The sequence below is a fragment of the Vicugna pacos genome, chromosome 6 (genome assembly GCF_048564905.1).
Source record: "Vicugna pacos chromosome 6, VicPac4, whole genome shotgun sequence".
NCBI classification, from domain to species: Eukaryota; Metazoa; Chordata; class Mammalia; order Artiodactyla; family Camelidae; genus Vicugna; species Vicugna pacos.
In genome coordinates, this window is record NC_132992.1 from 65,447,445 (window position 1) to 65,464,529 (window position 17,085).

At 34.8% G+C, this 17,085-nt stretch overlaps 1 protein-coding gene across 8 annotated transcripts in view; it reads left to right on the forward strand.

The window, feature by feature from the left end:
- Positions 1-17,085, forward strand: part of GPHN (gephyrin) — a 432,492-nt gene that overhangs the window by 353,890 nt on the left and 61,517 nt on the right. For all 8 annotated transcript variants that reach the window (XM_006206958.4, XM_006206955.3, XM_072963279.1 and 5 more), the window contains 3 exons: positions 5,653-5,772; positions 7,310-7,368; positions 8,418-8,571. In XM_006206958.4, the coding sequence (XP_006207020.1) occupies positions 5,653-5,772; positions 7,310-7,368; positions 8,418-8,571 (333 nt within the window). The remainder of the gene's footprint in view (positions 1-5,652; positions 5,773-7,309; positions 7,369-8,417; positions 8,572-17,085) is intronic.

Consider the following 17,085-nt stretch of genomic DNA (forward strand, 5'->3'; position numbering starts at 1 on the left):
GGCCTGAAAGGCCCGAAAGATTTTAGTTTCATGGACTTTCAGCATCTAATTCTAGACTTATGCCATTGTTGTAATGGAAATTTTAGAGAAGGATTAGACAGATTATCAAAGAGATTAAAGGATGGTTCCCCTGAGAAAGAATCAAGTGAATTTATTCTTAACTGAAAGAATCTGAGTCTATTAATATATGGCATGGTATTGTTAGTATGTCTCAGACATGCCCCACAAGCTTTTTCTAGCCCTGCATTGAATGAATCTTTCTTCCTGTATAAACATTAATGTTCTAAATAGAACTACAGCTTCTAAGTGGTCTTCTAAGACTTGTGTTACAAACAGGGAAATTTAGAAGGAACAGATTATTTAATCTCTCTAGGTAATCACTTAAATTAATTTTTCTCATTAGGGAGTTAACCAGGGAGCAGGAATATGTATATTTCTACTAAGAAATGAAGCACTAATGGGCCATAGTGGAAGTACAATAGAAATCCTCCTGTTTAATGCTTTTGAGATAAGTAATTGGCCATCTAATTGGAAATAAGTCGAAGTGAGAAATTATCTTATATTATTAAAATAAACATAAATTTAACATAAATAAATGAACATTTATTTGTCAGTAATTTGATGGAGAGCCAAGACTTTTAGTAAGTATCTTTTTGAACCTCTATCTGGTCTTTCTTGTTCAATTATACCCAAAAGATATTGTATATGATTTCCAGTTTTGATTTCTTTAAAGTGGAGAAAATTTTAAGGACCTTTGCAAAGTATCTAAGTTTAGAATTCTTCTAGATTTTTATTGTATTTTTTACAAATTTTTTTACAGTTGCTTCACCCACACTTAATTTGACAGTTCTTTTTAACAGCTTTTTTAAATAAGTTTTTCAAAAGTTTAACTTAATTTTTATAGGGAAAAATAATTCTCTTCACACCCATATGTTATTGGTTTATATAATATTTATTTAAATAACTTAATTCTATAGCAACTATTGCCACAAACTGGCACAAACAAGTTTGAGAACAACCTCAACTGCATCTTAGACAAATAATTTACAGGTATCCAGGAGGCTAACAACCTCAAACTTAAAGTGTGCTGTGGGCATCATTATGTTTAAGAGGAAGAAAAGAGTGTAGTTAATCCAATGAATTGTGAAAGTTGGTTAAAAGAGCTCCTTCCTTATTAACTAGAACCAGAGGAAGACCAATGCACTTTTCTCTTCTGCTACCACCAAGCACTCATAAACATTATATAAAAATAAAGGAGGAAATAAATAAATAAATAAATAAATAAATAAATAAATAAATAGATAGGACTGTTTGAGCAAAAGCTATGTCCCATGCCTTAGCATGTACTCCCATATGTACTAAGAATAGAGACGGGGTGGGGAAGTATATAGGAGAAGGATGGTGCTGGTGGTGGTGACCCTAGCTCCCTCACCTCTCCATCCAAGCACTGAGGGGTACTGTGTACAGGTCTCTGAAGCTAAGCCTGGCACTAAACTAATTAGATCTTTCTGCATACTGTGGACAGAACAGACCAAACAGACTGGTTTTGGTCTTCATGACTGTTTTCCTGACAAAAAGAACAACAAGGCTTGAGTCCCTTTATCATAAATGACTTACACTGTGACCTCATAACTTACTTGACCTCTTGTTACATATTTCCATCAGCAACGGACATCTAAAGCATTCATTTTTTAACAAAGCCCCAAAATATCAATTACTCAAGGAGAACGTCTTTGATCTTCAGTTGAGTCTGTCTAACATTTATCAAGTATACCTACTGTTTATATCAAGCCCTGTGCTAGGTTCTAGGGATCAGTTAATACATGGTTACTACCTTTAACAAGTTTACATCTAGTAAAGGAGACAGACTATAAATATAACTAAATATATCATATATAACTAAATATAACACAATATATTAAGTGTTTAATTAATTCTATCAGGCATGTGCTATGGAGCACAACAGGGAGCATTTCATCCTAGAAGGGTTAGGCAGATGATATAGGAGCTGGGCCTAAGGAAGTTTTACAAAAACAGAAATGAGAAAGGAACATTCTAAGCAGAAAATAGTATATAGGTCAAGACCCAGAGGTGTTTGAAAAATTGCATGAAATTAGGAAATTGCAAATAGTTTGTAGTAATCACAGCCTAGTGTACTTAGGGATGGGTAGCTGATTGTTAAGAGCCTTATGTCCCTTAAACTTTATTTACTAGTTAAGACTTCCAGCTGATAAATAAGAACACAAGAAAAGTTGTGAAACTTTAAAGTTACCAACTTCTAGTAAGTTCTTAAGAAAGTTTTTGTAGATACTGACAGGCATATGCAGAATAGATAAACAAGATTATACTGTATAGCACAGGGAAATATATACAAGATCTTGTGGTAACTCACAGCAAAAAAAAAATATGACAATGAATATATGTATGTTCATGTGTAACTGAAAAATTGTGCTCTACACTGGAATTTGACACAACATAGTAAAATGACTGTAACTCAATTAAAAAAATGTAAAAAAATGTTTGATGGGAAATAAGACCAAAACTATATAAGAATACAGGGTTTTTCCTCAAGTTATCTTTGCTATTCTTTATCTATAACTAATGTATCATACACAGACATGCTTTATAGCAATCTGAGAGATCTTGGAGGAGCCAAATTGCTCACTTACTGAAAGTACATACACTCAAGCACTTGGGTGCCATTGCATACACTGAGGCAGTGATCTACAACAGTTTTATTGGTGTATCAAAATACTTGATCTTGAATCACTTAGAGTTTGGTCCCATTGATTAGCATTGGACACTTTCAATTTCAGTTACATAATTATGAAGTGCTATCATTAGGCAAAGTTCAAAAAATCTAATTCAGTACCTCTATTAAGGAAAATCAAGATTTTGATAGTTTTTACTTTTCATAAAGTATATAAGGTATGTATATCAATAAAAATAAAAAAGAATTAGTTACTAGTCTTAACAGTCTAAAGGAAGTACTTCACGTATTGCTAGAGTTTTTTCGTTTGATTTAACTCAGTTGCAGTTTATATGTCTAAGTGGATATATAAATGTTTTTGTATATCCAGTAATATCTTTTACATTAGATTTAATATAACTGAACTGATAGGAATTCTTCACCCACCCACCACTTAGAATTAATGGCCTTGGATGGGAGCCAAATTTTTTATTTAATAGCCACACAAAAATACTTAAGAGTTTGTTTAGGCCAAGAAGTAAAGTAAATTACAGGAACAACCACAGTAAAACTTAAAGCAAATTTACAGAATATGGTACATTGAATGGGACTAAATTGAGTCAGGGCTCCAGGCCAACACACTTCAGCTTAAGAAGCAACTGCTGTGAAACTCACTGTGGGATTCACTTTCTGCCTTTTCAGAAAGGCACTTTCAGAAAAAAACGAAAGAAAAGGAAAAGAAAAAAGAGCTTCTTTAGGCCTATATTAAATATTTTTATTCCGCAGCCTCAGAAGATAATTTTGACATTGGCATCTCCACTAGAAAGCACGTATGTCATATCAAAAGTTTAATACTTTTCATCAGAAATCATTGCACTGCAAAATGGTCATGTTTAGTGGATTGAGAGATACACCAGATAATAAGTAGTATCTAGGGTTGAAAAAAAAATTAATGCATTGGGCCGTAAGGTTTTTTTTTTATTCTATTCATTGTCTTGGTAGAAAATTACACGAGAATGTAGCAATTCTGAATACGCCTGAAATGTCTTTTATTTAAATAACAGAATAAGGGAATATAAAGTGCGTAGCTCAAATGCCAGATCTGATCCCAAGAAGCTCTTTCTCCAGTGACTTGTGGGGGAAAAGCAGGGAGAACACTGGAATTGTAAGCCAAAAAGAATGCATACTTCATGTATTTGCTGTGATAACGAGATCATGCATGTTTATTCATTCATTCTAGAAATATTTATTGACTACCAACTTTGTGCCAGACACTTTGTAGGCTTTGGGATGCTAGAGCAATAAATGTGTCTGGAAAAGGAATGGTTAAAGAAGATTAATGCAAAGACTCTATCCAAGATATAGACAGGGTTAAGGGAAACTAACAAAGGAATGTGAAGCCCTCAGGCGTGAGCAACAGAGCTGAAGGGGCAAAGGGAGACGTGGTACATGGACCTGGAGAGATTCACATCTGTGGGATACAGCCACCAGTAGGAGCTATGGTGTCAGAGGTGGAAATGACATAGCCATCACCAGACCTAGCCCAGCAGGTAAACAGCAAGGGGAATAAAAACTCTACTTCTCTTTCTCCTACTCTCTGATCTCTTGTTGGCCCCTCCCACTGGCTAAACCTAACCAGAAGCCAGAGTGTTGGGAACCTGGTTGAAGCATTCCATAGAGATAAGCGCTCTGGGCTACAGCACAGGATGGAAAATGATGATGTGATCTAGAGAGCCAAACAGAAAATGAAACAAATTTCTGTCTTTGTAGCACTTGTATTCAAGAATATAATAATGCACTTAACAGTGAGCCTAGCATAGATTATGTGTTCAGAAATATTAGCTACTGGTGGTATTGTTCACAGCAATAATATCATGGAGATAAGCTTTTAAAGACTTTTCTAACAAATAAATTTCCAGTAATACTTTGATTGTACATTTAGTGGAAGGATATTTTTCCTTAACCGTTCCCTAATTTTTTTAATGTGGTAAAAAAAATACATATAACATAAAATACATCATCTTAACCATTTTTAAGTGTTTAGTAGTATGTTTAAGCTCAGTAGTATTAAGCATAGTCTCATTGTTATAACCTAAAAGAAGCAAATATCTTTGAAAAGATACCTTTTTTATTGGGGAGTTAATATTATCTCAGAATTTTCCTTTTGGGGAAATTTAAAGCATCCCTTTTCCCAACTCTAACCTAAATCATGGCCCATGACAAGTGATTCTTTTGAGGCCAGAGCAAACCTATTAGATGGATCTGACAGAAATACGCTTTTTCCTATACTGGGAGAATTTTGCTGGGCAGATCTGGTAGTCAGTCTCTTTACCATCCATATGAGAGTTCAGACAATGAAAATCTTGGATATAATGGTTAACCCAAATCATTATAAACACTGGAATCATTTTTAAATATTTAATTACATTTGCTAAACTTTTATTATTAATTGCAAGGTGAACTAATATACTTTAGAAAGATTTTCAGGAACAATAGTTAAAGTAATTTTCCTGGCTCGCCTTTATTTAACCGAAATTTTGGTTAATAAAGTACTGCATTTCTCAAACATCAGAACTTCAGTACATGATCAACATGCTGGTTTTTCATAGTTGTCATTCATAAAATCATATTGCATGGTATTTTTTAAAAGACTGTCAAATCACTTTACATATATTAAGAAAATTCACTTTATTTGAGGGAGAGACAATAGTGGCCAATGTAAGTGGCAGTTCTTCAAAAGGAAAACAAGGCCAAGAAAGACATCAAATAGTCATTACCTTAAATCAGGTTAAAGCCTCTTTGGTGTAAATGGACTTACCTGTGACTTTTATTACATTTTCCCAAAAAAAAGACTGTAAGACTTTCCTTTTATGGTTTGTTTCTAAAACTGTTACATCTCCTGCTGAATTTTCCTTTTCAGCAGCAAAGTAAATCAACTCTTTCCTATATGTTTGTATTTGCAGCCAACTCAGACAGTAATGCCAGGACAAGTCATGCGGGTTACAACAGGTGCTCCAATCCCCTGCGGTGCTGATGCAGTAGTACAAGTGGAAGATACTGAACTTATCAGGGAATCTGATGATGTACGTCATCACCAGGTCTTATGGCTCTATTCCTATGACGATATTATAAGTCATGCCCATTTTCTGCAATGTTTATGAAATTAACCCTTTTTTTTTTTTGGTAATGTTAGGATCTTACGTTGTTGTTTATGGGCCTCCAGTAAATAAGGGAAATGGCCTAAGTCTTGAAAATGTTTTGTTATGGATGTTTTTATGATCATTACTGTGATTATAGCAGAATTTGAACTACATTTGATCCAAGAAATTTCACACACAAACAAGGAAAGAATCTATCTCAAGATAGAAGAGCAGAGATATTCATTGTTGACATATCTTCTAGCTGAGAAATTAGTTCATTGAGACTAGCTCTGATAAAATGTGAAGGAGAATTTAACAGAGAAGAATTCAACAAAGACTCTTGGGCAAGTTCTTGACTATTCCACTAAGCCAGGTTTTTAAACCAAGTGACCTTTTCAGCTTTGGTTTTCTATAATTCAAGAAAATCTGTGCCACCAGATTACAGCCTAGAAACATTAAATTTATGCAAATTTACCCTCTATTGCCTAGAATAAAGGACCATGGGATCTTTTTTGATCCAGGGGGACTTTTATCTCACTGAAACTTGGCAATTATTGAAACCAGAGGATCAGTCATTAATAAAAGAATAGTTTCAACTGAGGTTTTAATGACTGGCTCTCTTACTTGTTTTGTGAAGAAGTTTAAGATATCTTATATTTTTAAAGTTAGAGTTAAAAATAAATATATATTCTTCTCAGCTGGGTATATAGTAAAATTTGACCAGCTGAGAGACACCCTCTTTTCTTGATTTGGAGATTTTCTTTTTAATCACCTTCCCACAAGTAAGGCTTATAAAATTCAACTCTTGGCATACAGATCACATTGCCCTGCTGCTAAAACTGTCCAACGGATTTATTAGCATCAGGGAAGCCAGCAGAGCATTGAAATCCAGAACACATGCATCCACAGACTGCCAGATGACAAGACACAGTTCCAGTGTCACAATGTTATTCACAGCCCATAAATGTAAAAATGATGATCACAGTTGATTTATAGAAATCTACTACCAGGCAAACTGTAAGTCCTTCACTGAAATTTCTCCAGATATTTGGGAACCTCGGCATAGTATTTATTTAACCTATAATTTATGGGAACAGGAGAGACAATCTATCTCCACACACATTCTCTCTATCTCTTAAGGTAGTCATCTACATTTTTTTTGTTTTTTCTTGAAAATGCTACTTAAAAAGTAAGAGTCAGTATTTGAATTGGTACATTTTTTAAAGCATGAGAATTAGTGAAAATGTTTTTAAATTTATTTATTCATTCATTCATTCCTTGACATTACACCTAGTTTTTTGGGAACCTGTGGTAGAAATTCATCATGTTCAAAGGGTTTAACAAAGGATTTTCTGTTCCTCTGTATTTTTATATATTCTAGGCCTATCTGATGATAAAGCAAATAGTTAAGTAGTTAAATTCTGTTGATCAAAATTCTGTTAGATTGTTCTATTTGAAATTACATGACTTGCTCTCACAGGGCACTGAGGAACTTGAAGTACGAATTCTAGTGCAAGCTCGGCCAGGCCAAGATATCAGGTAAGTTCCTAACATAGAGAGTGGAGAACTAACTTCTGTTTCTAACATGACCATGAATTCAGGAAACCTTGGCTGTTATACATGCAGAGCTCTGTCAATTAACCATTGGCTTTCAGGGCTTTAATAGCAAAATTAATTTCCTGAATTCTGTATACCATGTCAGCCCTACCTACTTTCTTGTAAAGTTGATAAAGGCAAATGAAATATTCAAAAGCAACATGAGAAGGAGGTAGATGCATGAGCCTACATAATCCACAGTTAATTGTACTCCTAGGTAATCCAAATTTGATAGTCCAGAATTTGATATTAACTTAAATAACTTAAATAATCCTTGAGTTGAATCTTTATATAATTAGCTGATAGCCTCTTGTCTACTGACTACCAATAATAATAATGGGATAATGTGCTACTCTTTGTATACAAAGTTGAGACTACTGTCCTACTGTAAGTGGTGCATATACTTCAAATACTTTTACTTACAATGAAATATGTTTTCTCTGACTCCATTAGTACTAATTTGTTCAACATTTTGTAACAAAGCTATACCTCTCCCATTCCTCTGGCAGCAGGCTAAGATGAATGGACCTCTGTGGCTGCAGAGCTGGACCAACCTAAATTATTTCCATGACTGTATCCTCATTAGCATTATTCTTACCACAAAGCTGAGAAGCTGTGGGTCTCTTATCATTAATGGCATTAAATCTGTTTTCATATAAATTCTTGACTTGCATCAAAGAAAGTTTACAATTGGTGTTCTTGACTATAATGTGGTACAAAGCAATTTGTCAAATAATTTTCAAGCATAAAGTAACATATTCCTGTTTAGCAATAGTAGATACAAATCTATTTCTGTCTTCTGTTGTGTGGTTTAAGTTTGTTAATTAAAAAGGTATAGAGTTTTAGAATCTCATTTTATTTTTCTGTTCCTGCCTCATCTTTTAACTTTTTTCCCTCTTGAGTGTCCTCCTTCACTGACACTAAAGTTTCCCTCTGAGTTGAGAAAATATTGTTCTTAGTCATACTGCTTATGGTTCTGCTTTGACTTTCAGACCTATTGGACATGACATTAAAAGAGGGGAATGCGTTTTGGCCAAAGGAACCCACATGGGCCCCTCAGAGATTGGTCTTCTGGCAACTGTAGGGGTCACAGAAGTTGAAGTTAATAAGTTTCCAGTGGTTGCAGTCATGTCAACAGGGAATGAGGTAAAAAAAAAAAAAAAAAGAGGGGGACAGTGGCAGAGGGAAATGGTTGTGGGGGTGGGTAGTGGGGCTTTCAGATGAAAGCGTTTCTGACATTCTGCATACTGTGTTATAAATAGAACACTGCAGATTATAGATCTTAGCACATTTCTATAACAGGGAAATAATAAATTGTCCTCAGGATAGTTCAAATATAGATGAGAAGGAAGAACTAGAAATTACATGTTAAGAATAAGTTCTCTTCCATTTATTAGAGTGAAATATTCTAACCAATGGCCTTCCACACACTTAATGCATATAAACAAAGAATGCTGACTGCTTGCCGTAGATATTCAACTGTGCAAACCCAGTACATAGTCTATTAGGACAATAAATTGTGCCCACCCTGCACAATTGAGATGATGGGCCATCTCTACATGAGAAGTAATTCAGTGAATCGAGACACCATGGCTAGCCCTTCTTCTTGCTGAACATTCCATGTGATCTTTAATCACCAGGATAGATTTGAAAATCAGGGTTGTTGGGTTTTTTTTCTTTCTTCTAAAGATAGCATCTGTAGTGGCATGCTATTCAGAATGTGTCAAAATGTCATTTCAACCCTGATGTAAGAAGGGGAATTTAGTCAATCTTTTTATGAGAACTCTTGAAAAACTTGTTCTTGTTTTACTTAGGTTTTACAAAACTTCAGTTGGACATTGTAAGGTCATACTGGGGATATTGAAAAGTGAATCTGCTGGAAATTCAAAGCCTAAAAGTAGAATCAGAAACTATTGAGATTTTTTTAAGTAATTCCTTTAGACCTACACTATTTTTTAAAAAGATTGACCAGATTTCTCTTTTTCTCTCTTTAAATCAGTCTGTTCTGAAAATAAGCCATTTGTTACCATTATTTTTAATTTCTTGACATTTTCAAGGGTCTATTACCCTAATAATTCTTTTGGGAAGGGCAAAAGAAAAGAATATTTTGTTTTGCTAATGGAGGGAGAAATCAACCTTCTAAATCTGCATACTTCCCAGTATGGTGTACTAGCCATTCCCTACAACTGTTGACTGACCCAAAATAAACATTCTTTTCAGTTGATCTATAGTGATGGTTTTAATATCCCTAGGACCAACTGACACTATGTTTAGCATCAGAAAGAAATTTCTGTTAAACTGGTTGACTTAATGAACTACTCTTATTTGAGATTTTTTTTAATATGCTTTATGCATCTATGTGACTTCATGGGGTTTAAGAAAGCTAAATAGAATGAGCAAACTAACAGACAACTAGTTATTAGGCAACTTGATTTAAGCTGTATTTATTGTATTCTTCCTAATGATTTTATGGGTCTGGACTAACACTCTCAGTTATCCCCTGGAGTACATTGGTAGTATTTTTTAATGCTATCTTTTATACTCTTTATTAAAACTATTTACTAGTGGTAGAAAAAAGTGATGGGAATAGAGAATAGAGACGGTACATACATCATGGAATCTAAGGAAGATTTTGTAGTCCTAGTTCCCTGCCCCCATAGACTTGATTATCATTGGAGAGGCTCTAATAGATTTTGTATGACTCCTTTCCCCTACTTTTTTGGGCCTTCTGTACTTACTATGGCTTTCCAAGGGAATAATGCTTCTAAATTCATGATCTCTGGTTGTAACATAGCTAGGCATTCCTCCCTACTCCCATCCAAAGTTACCTGTTATTGTGACTCTCTATCACCATATAGTTTAGTTTGACAAATGTTTGTTGACTACCCCAGTGCCAGGTACTATACTGGAAACTAGAGATAAAAGAGATAAATAAAGCATAGTATCTCCCCTGAGGGCTTGAGATCCTCAGATAGCCAGAAAACAATAGGGTAAAAAATCACTTATTTTCAGAGAGGCCAAAAGAAATTACATTTGGCTAGTAATACGGCAAGTCTATAACTTATTCAGTCACAGCACAAGCTCCCCTTAAGTTACTAGTTCTTCTCTCCCCTGTTATGTATGGCTTCACATATGCCACCTCTTGAATCCAGTGTAGCAAATTGTTAAGCAGAACAGTAGCCTTATTCAACCCAAAGAATACCACACAAGATGTTTATGTATACTGTATTTAAGACCTGCCCAGTGTTTTGTGACTACATGAGCTTGTTCAGAGTGAGGGAATTATTTTAGAACTGGGGAGGTATAGTTGTGAACTCTAACACAGAGTAGCTAATTTGTTGATTTCAACAAACTGCATGTTGAAATTTAGGTAATACCATCCAGTAATTACATAAATGTGGTCATACATTTCCAACTTCATGCATTTGTTCAATAAATATTTATTAAGCATCTGTTACCTGCTGGAATGCCCACCAGGGGGTTCTCTTAACTAAACAGCAGATTTGCAAGATATGAATATACTATACCTTGAACCAGTTTACTTAGAAAGTTATTGAACAGGAAATTCAGCAACCAGCAGGACAGCATCAGACTTTCTTCTTCAGTGGGACCACACATCTTAGCAGTCCTTGCAGCCATTCAACAAGTGGCATCTTGTTCTTCAAGTGACATCTAGGTACAAGGGAATAAGGATTCTACTAGGAAAGTATGGGAGCCACCAACTTAGAAGCTCCTTGTCCTACACAGGAATCAATATTTCTTTTAATTTAAGTCTTAGGCAGCTTCTAGGGTCCCCACAAGGGAAATGCCCAGTTTCGAGTGTTACCACATTTATGGAAGCCCAAAGCTGTGGCTTTCCACTGGGTATTTATAGTTTATTTATAGTTCCTTCCAGTCTGTATGCAAGTTACCAGTCAGGGACCATTTTTATCATAAGAAATGTTGCCTAGTAACAAGCTGATGTTTTTCTTTATCAAATTTCCAGAGGAACTGAGCTAGAAAGTTAACCCAAATTCAAATTTGTCCTTAGAGATGGAGAAAGCGTTTTGTTAAGCCTATGCCCTCACATAAAAGAATACATTGTCTGCAGAAAATTAGGAAACAGTAATAAAACTGACTACAAGTCATTCTGTTCTTTATTATCACCATACATTGGCAATACTAAACAATGTCAGTGACAATATACTCCTCTCCACTGAAGCAGTCCACTCTTAGGACCCTTCCTCCCCTTAGTATGCTGCCATGCTGATGCCAAGGCACTGTTCTGACTACTGGAGATACAGCAGCAAGCAAGACAGACAAAGTCCCTGCTCTTAAAGAATTTATATTCTGATGAGGATGGTGGCTGGGGGATAGTCAGTAAACAAACAAATAGTGGTAAATGGTATGAATTTTTTAAAAAGGACAATAAGTTGATAAAGATGGTAGTAGAAGAGCTATACCCTCCCTCCTCATTGATATTCATTCTCTCTCTTCCTCTCGCTCCCTCTCTCCCTTTCTTTTTGTCTGTCTCACACACACAGACACACAGAATAAGTGTATTTATCTCCACTCTGCCTCTGTTTATTTTATTCCATCTTTTATGAATCTCTTGGCCACGATCAATAACAGACATTTCTACAAACAAGTTTAAACTTTAGATATATAAAGTCTAAAATCTCCACATACTATTCTTTGAGGCTGCCTCAAGCAAATGCTGTTATAAAACTAGAAACTTTAAAATCTTTATCCCCACTAATAAGAGAAGGAATAGGAAGTTAAGTGTCTACTGTGACCAGTACTGCTATATACTTTTTGATTAAAGCACCACTGTGAGATTAATATAATTAAACTTCATTTTACATACGAGAAAATTGAAGTTCAAAAACAAAGCAACTTACCCAACATCATATATTTTGTGTAAGTGGTATAGCCTGGTTTCACTCCTAAGTATTTTGATTTTAATGACTTTTTTCCACTATGCCACAATGCTTCCCACTAGAGCTTCCTTAAATTTCATCTCTCCAGCTTTTTAATGGCAATCTCTGAAACCTATCAGCTTAGATAGTCCATTACTTTCTTTTAGCTATATTATACTTCTATCCAGATTAAAGACCTTGACTCACCACTTTAAAGTTGCCCTAACATTTCAGATAGCTTCACTTTGTTCGTCTATTCCTTTGCCTACTCTGCTGATACCCAGACTGAATTTCACTCTCCATTTTCTCCATTTTTGCTCCCAAGCAGAAAAACATTACTGAAGAAATTTACAGAACTGTGATTACCTGGCCCACTACAAACTACTGCCATTTAATGGCAACCTGGCACTTAAAGTTGTTCAGTAATTCTGATATAACTGCCTGTTGATTTTCTAGCTGTTCCTTCAGTGAATAAATAGTTCATTCATACATTCCACACCCTCTTTAAACATTAGTAGCAGCCCTACTTTGTCACTCTTGGCAGATGACCTCACCACATTTATGGAAAAAAGTGAAGCCAATAAGTAAATATATTTGTCAAACTGAAGTAGATGAGGGCCCCCTCACCTTCCCTTCTCATTACCTCAAAAATTTCCCCATTCCTTTAGCTATCTTCCTTTCTTCCACTCTAAAAGGGTACTCCTCCTTTGTAAGAACAATTCCTCTACTTATACCTTTTAACTCACGTCTTCTCACCTGCCTCAGAACTTTGATCACTAGATTATTTCCTCTGTCTTCTGTGTCTTTATTTTCTTTCTAGTGGCTCTTCCTCCTTCTGCATCCAAATAGACATCCAAATAGGTGATCCAAAGATTACCACTGTCACAGGAGAACCTATACTTACCCTGTTGCCTCTTTGAGCTGCTGCATATTCCCCTTCTATCCACTAGTAGATTTGTTCAGAGAGGTCTGCACCCACTGCCTTTCCTTCCTCACTGTCTGCTTTCTCCTCAAACTCCCACATCTCATGAGTGCCCCCATTAGTACCAAAACTACTTTCATGAGTACACTAATCACCTCCTAACTTTCAAATCCCACTCTGATATGCATCCTCCTTAACCTGTCTGTATCATTTGACATCAGTGACTTTCCCCGCCCACCACTTTGAAACTGTCTCTCTCCTAGTGTTCTATGACTCTGCTCTCTCTTGATGCCCTGACTACTACTACTTTTTTCCTTCTGTCGTTCCTTATCTTTTTCCCATTCCCTAATTAGAGTATCCCCCCAAGATGCTGTTCTCTGCTCTGTCCTCCACTCTCTCTAGATTCTCTCTTAGAATTTTTCTCTAATGTCAAATACATGCAGGTAAGTTCCCATATCTATAGCCCTAATCCTAACTTGTCTTGTAAAATCAAGCCTTCATTTTCAACTTCCTTTGGATATTTCCACCTGATGTTCCACCATTACCTAATCCCACTCACCAGCTTTCCCTCCCTACCATAAAGACTGCAATACTTCCTTCCTGACTTGCCTCCTTTTATAAAGGCAGCACTGTTCCCTGAAACTTATTTCCAGGGTCACCAGTGATGTTTAATTTTTTTTTCATTTTTAATCATGCTAAAACACACATAACATAAAATTTATCATCTTAACCATTTTTAAGTGTACACTTCAGTAGTATTACGTACATTCACATTGTTGTGCAGCCAATCTCCAGAACTGTTTTCATCTTGCAAAACTAAAATTCTGTGATCATTAAACAACAGCTCCCCATTTTCCTGCTCCTCTCAGCTCCTGGCAACTACCATTCTACTTTCTATCTATATGAATTTGGTTACTCTAGGTACATATAAGAGGAATCATAGAATTTATCTTTTTATGTCTAGCTTATTTCACTTAGCTGAAATGCCTTGAAGGTTCCACCATGTTGTAGAGTGTGTCAGAATTTTCTTCCTTTTCGAGGGTGACTAACATTCCATTATATGTATATCCTACATCTTGCTTTTCTAGTCAGCTATCAGTGAGCACTTAGGTTGCTTCTACCTTTTGGCTATTGTGAATAATACTACTGTGAACATGGGTGTACCAATATCTCTTTAAGACCCTGCTTTCAATTCTTTTGGGTATATACTATTTTTAACATAAAGAGATTAGATTGTAGTAATAGTTTACTTACAGGAAAACTAGAAAATACAAATAAGCATTCATTCATATTGCTTAGTATATATAGAGTCCTGAGTCCTACTGTGTACCAAATATTATTTTAATTGCCAGGAATACAGTAGTATAGTAAACAAACCAAAAAAAAGCTTACAGTCCCTATCCTCATGAAGCTTACATCCTAGTGAAATGCAAAAAGAAAAAGAAACCACTACTAACATTTTGATATATAGTCATGCAGACTTATTTCTATGCCCATATAAATTATATTTATTTACAAAAATAAGAGTGTTATAAATACTATTTTATTATATGCTTTTTTATTAGTATATTACAAATATTTTTCAATGACAAGAGCATATATCTATAATCCATCATTGTTGGCTACATAACAATTCTATTTTGTAAGTTCTTATAATTAATTTAATCAACTTCCTGTTGTTGGATATTTAATTTATTTATCATTTTTCATCATTAAAATAAACAATGTTGTGATGAACATTCATATTTACTTGAAACCACTAAAAAAAATACAAAAAAAGTATACATTCAAAACATTAAGGGGAATCAAAATGGAATTCTAAAAAGAAGTTCAACTAATCCATAGGAAGGGAAACAAAGAGACAGAAATAGAAAAAAAAAAAAAGAGGGAACAAACAGAAAAGAAAAAATAAAATAACAGGTATAAATCCTAATATATCAATAATTACATTAAATATGAATGGTCTACTTTATTTGTAATAGCCAAAAACTAGAAACAGGAATAAAAAGGCATGTTGCATGCAATAACTTGGATAGACCTCAGTGGTATTATACTAAGTAAAAACAAGGAAACAATCTTAAAATATTGCATATTATATGATTCCATTTATATAATATTCTTAAAATGACAAAATTATAAAGGTGAAAAACATACTAGTGGTTGCCATGGGTTAGGGAAGGGAGGAAAAGTGTGACTATAAAGGGTGAACATGAGAAAAAAGTTCTGTACCCTGATTGAGGTTGCAGTTACACAAATCTACATATGTGGTAAAATGGCAAAGAATCATACATTATGCCAATATCAGTTTCCTGGTTTTAATATTATGCTGTAGTTACATGAAATGTTTCTACTGGGGAAACTGGGTCAAGTGTATGGGGGACCTGTCTGTATCATTTTTACAACTGTCTATGAATATGTAATTATTTTAAAAAATTTTAAAGAAATATGCACATATAAAAATCAGAGGAAAAAACTAACTAATGATAGTTTATTAGTATTAGATATATACACATTTCTAAAAGAATATAGCTGCATGAGATAAAAATTTTAATAGCAGGTTTCTTAAAGTTGTTCAGTCTTGAGCCTTTGGTATAGTTTTTAACAACGTAAAAAAAATGACCATTGATTGGCAGACTAGGAGACAGTGCTGAGTATAGTTGAAGAGGAGAAAGTCATATAATTGGTGTTGGAGAAAGATAATTTCAGTAGATGTGTACTACTGAGCATCAGAAGTGTCAAAACCACCACACACAGACCACCAAACACCTGAGTAGAACTCATCAGAATTTGTCTTCTGGGCAAGTTGCTGGAACTGGAACAGTCAGTAGTCTTATCTTTGGAGTATATGAGTCTGTCTGGAGTTACTATTAAATCATTTGTTCATGTTCTTAGAACATATGGTTCTGAATGAGCTAGTGTTAAAACAGTTTCAGCTGAGACAGTTTGTGCTCTGTATTTTGGTTTGGCAAAATATATCTGTTTTAAAAGTCATAGTACAGTCTTGCAAGTTCTGGTTTCAGTTTCATTTCTCAGTGCCCCCACTTCTATTCACTTTAGCCTAAATTAGACCATTATCTTTGAGATGTGATCAGTCCAGACTGGTACCACTTTTTGATGGGCTGCAATTGTGTATTAGGTTTTCTGAGATAGTTGTTTTGATCTCAGCACACACCTGGCCTTTATATACTCTTTATTTCATGATAATTTATTGAACCATATAGTCTAACAGCAGGTGTGCAGCAGCACTTAAGGCTGTAAAGATTATACGTGTGGCCACTGCCATACGAACAGTAAGACAAATATATTATCAAAGTTTGCAAGGTACTTCAAAGCTATGATTCTAGACTTCTAAACCTGGACGTGAAAATATATCAACTACTTTAGCATCTTTCCCTTTATAAGGAGAAAGGAGCAAATCTTTGTATTACGTGGTAGCCACTCAGGAAACCCAAAAATTGCTTAAAAAGTGTAAAAGACAGCAGTTTTATTCTGAATTTGGGAAAGGCAAAACCAAGAAGCGTTGTCAGGAGAGACAAGATATTAATATGTCATAAGTAAAGATAAGGAATATTTATAGGCAGTATTTTTAAGCAGCTGTAAATAACCATGATTGTTAGAAGCTTTTGTTTAAAATGATTTAATAACATGCCATAAGCCAGAGAGTGAGCAGAATAGTTTAGTTATAAAAAGGGACTTGTTACCTAGGCACAAAATAACCATTTTTAAGGAAAGAAAAACCCAGATTCTAGTAACAATTTGCAATAAAAGATTAATAGGGCTTTTTTCCTTATGAATAAGGCTCATGTCATGTAGCCAACTTAGTATTTTTAATACATATTA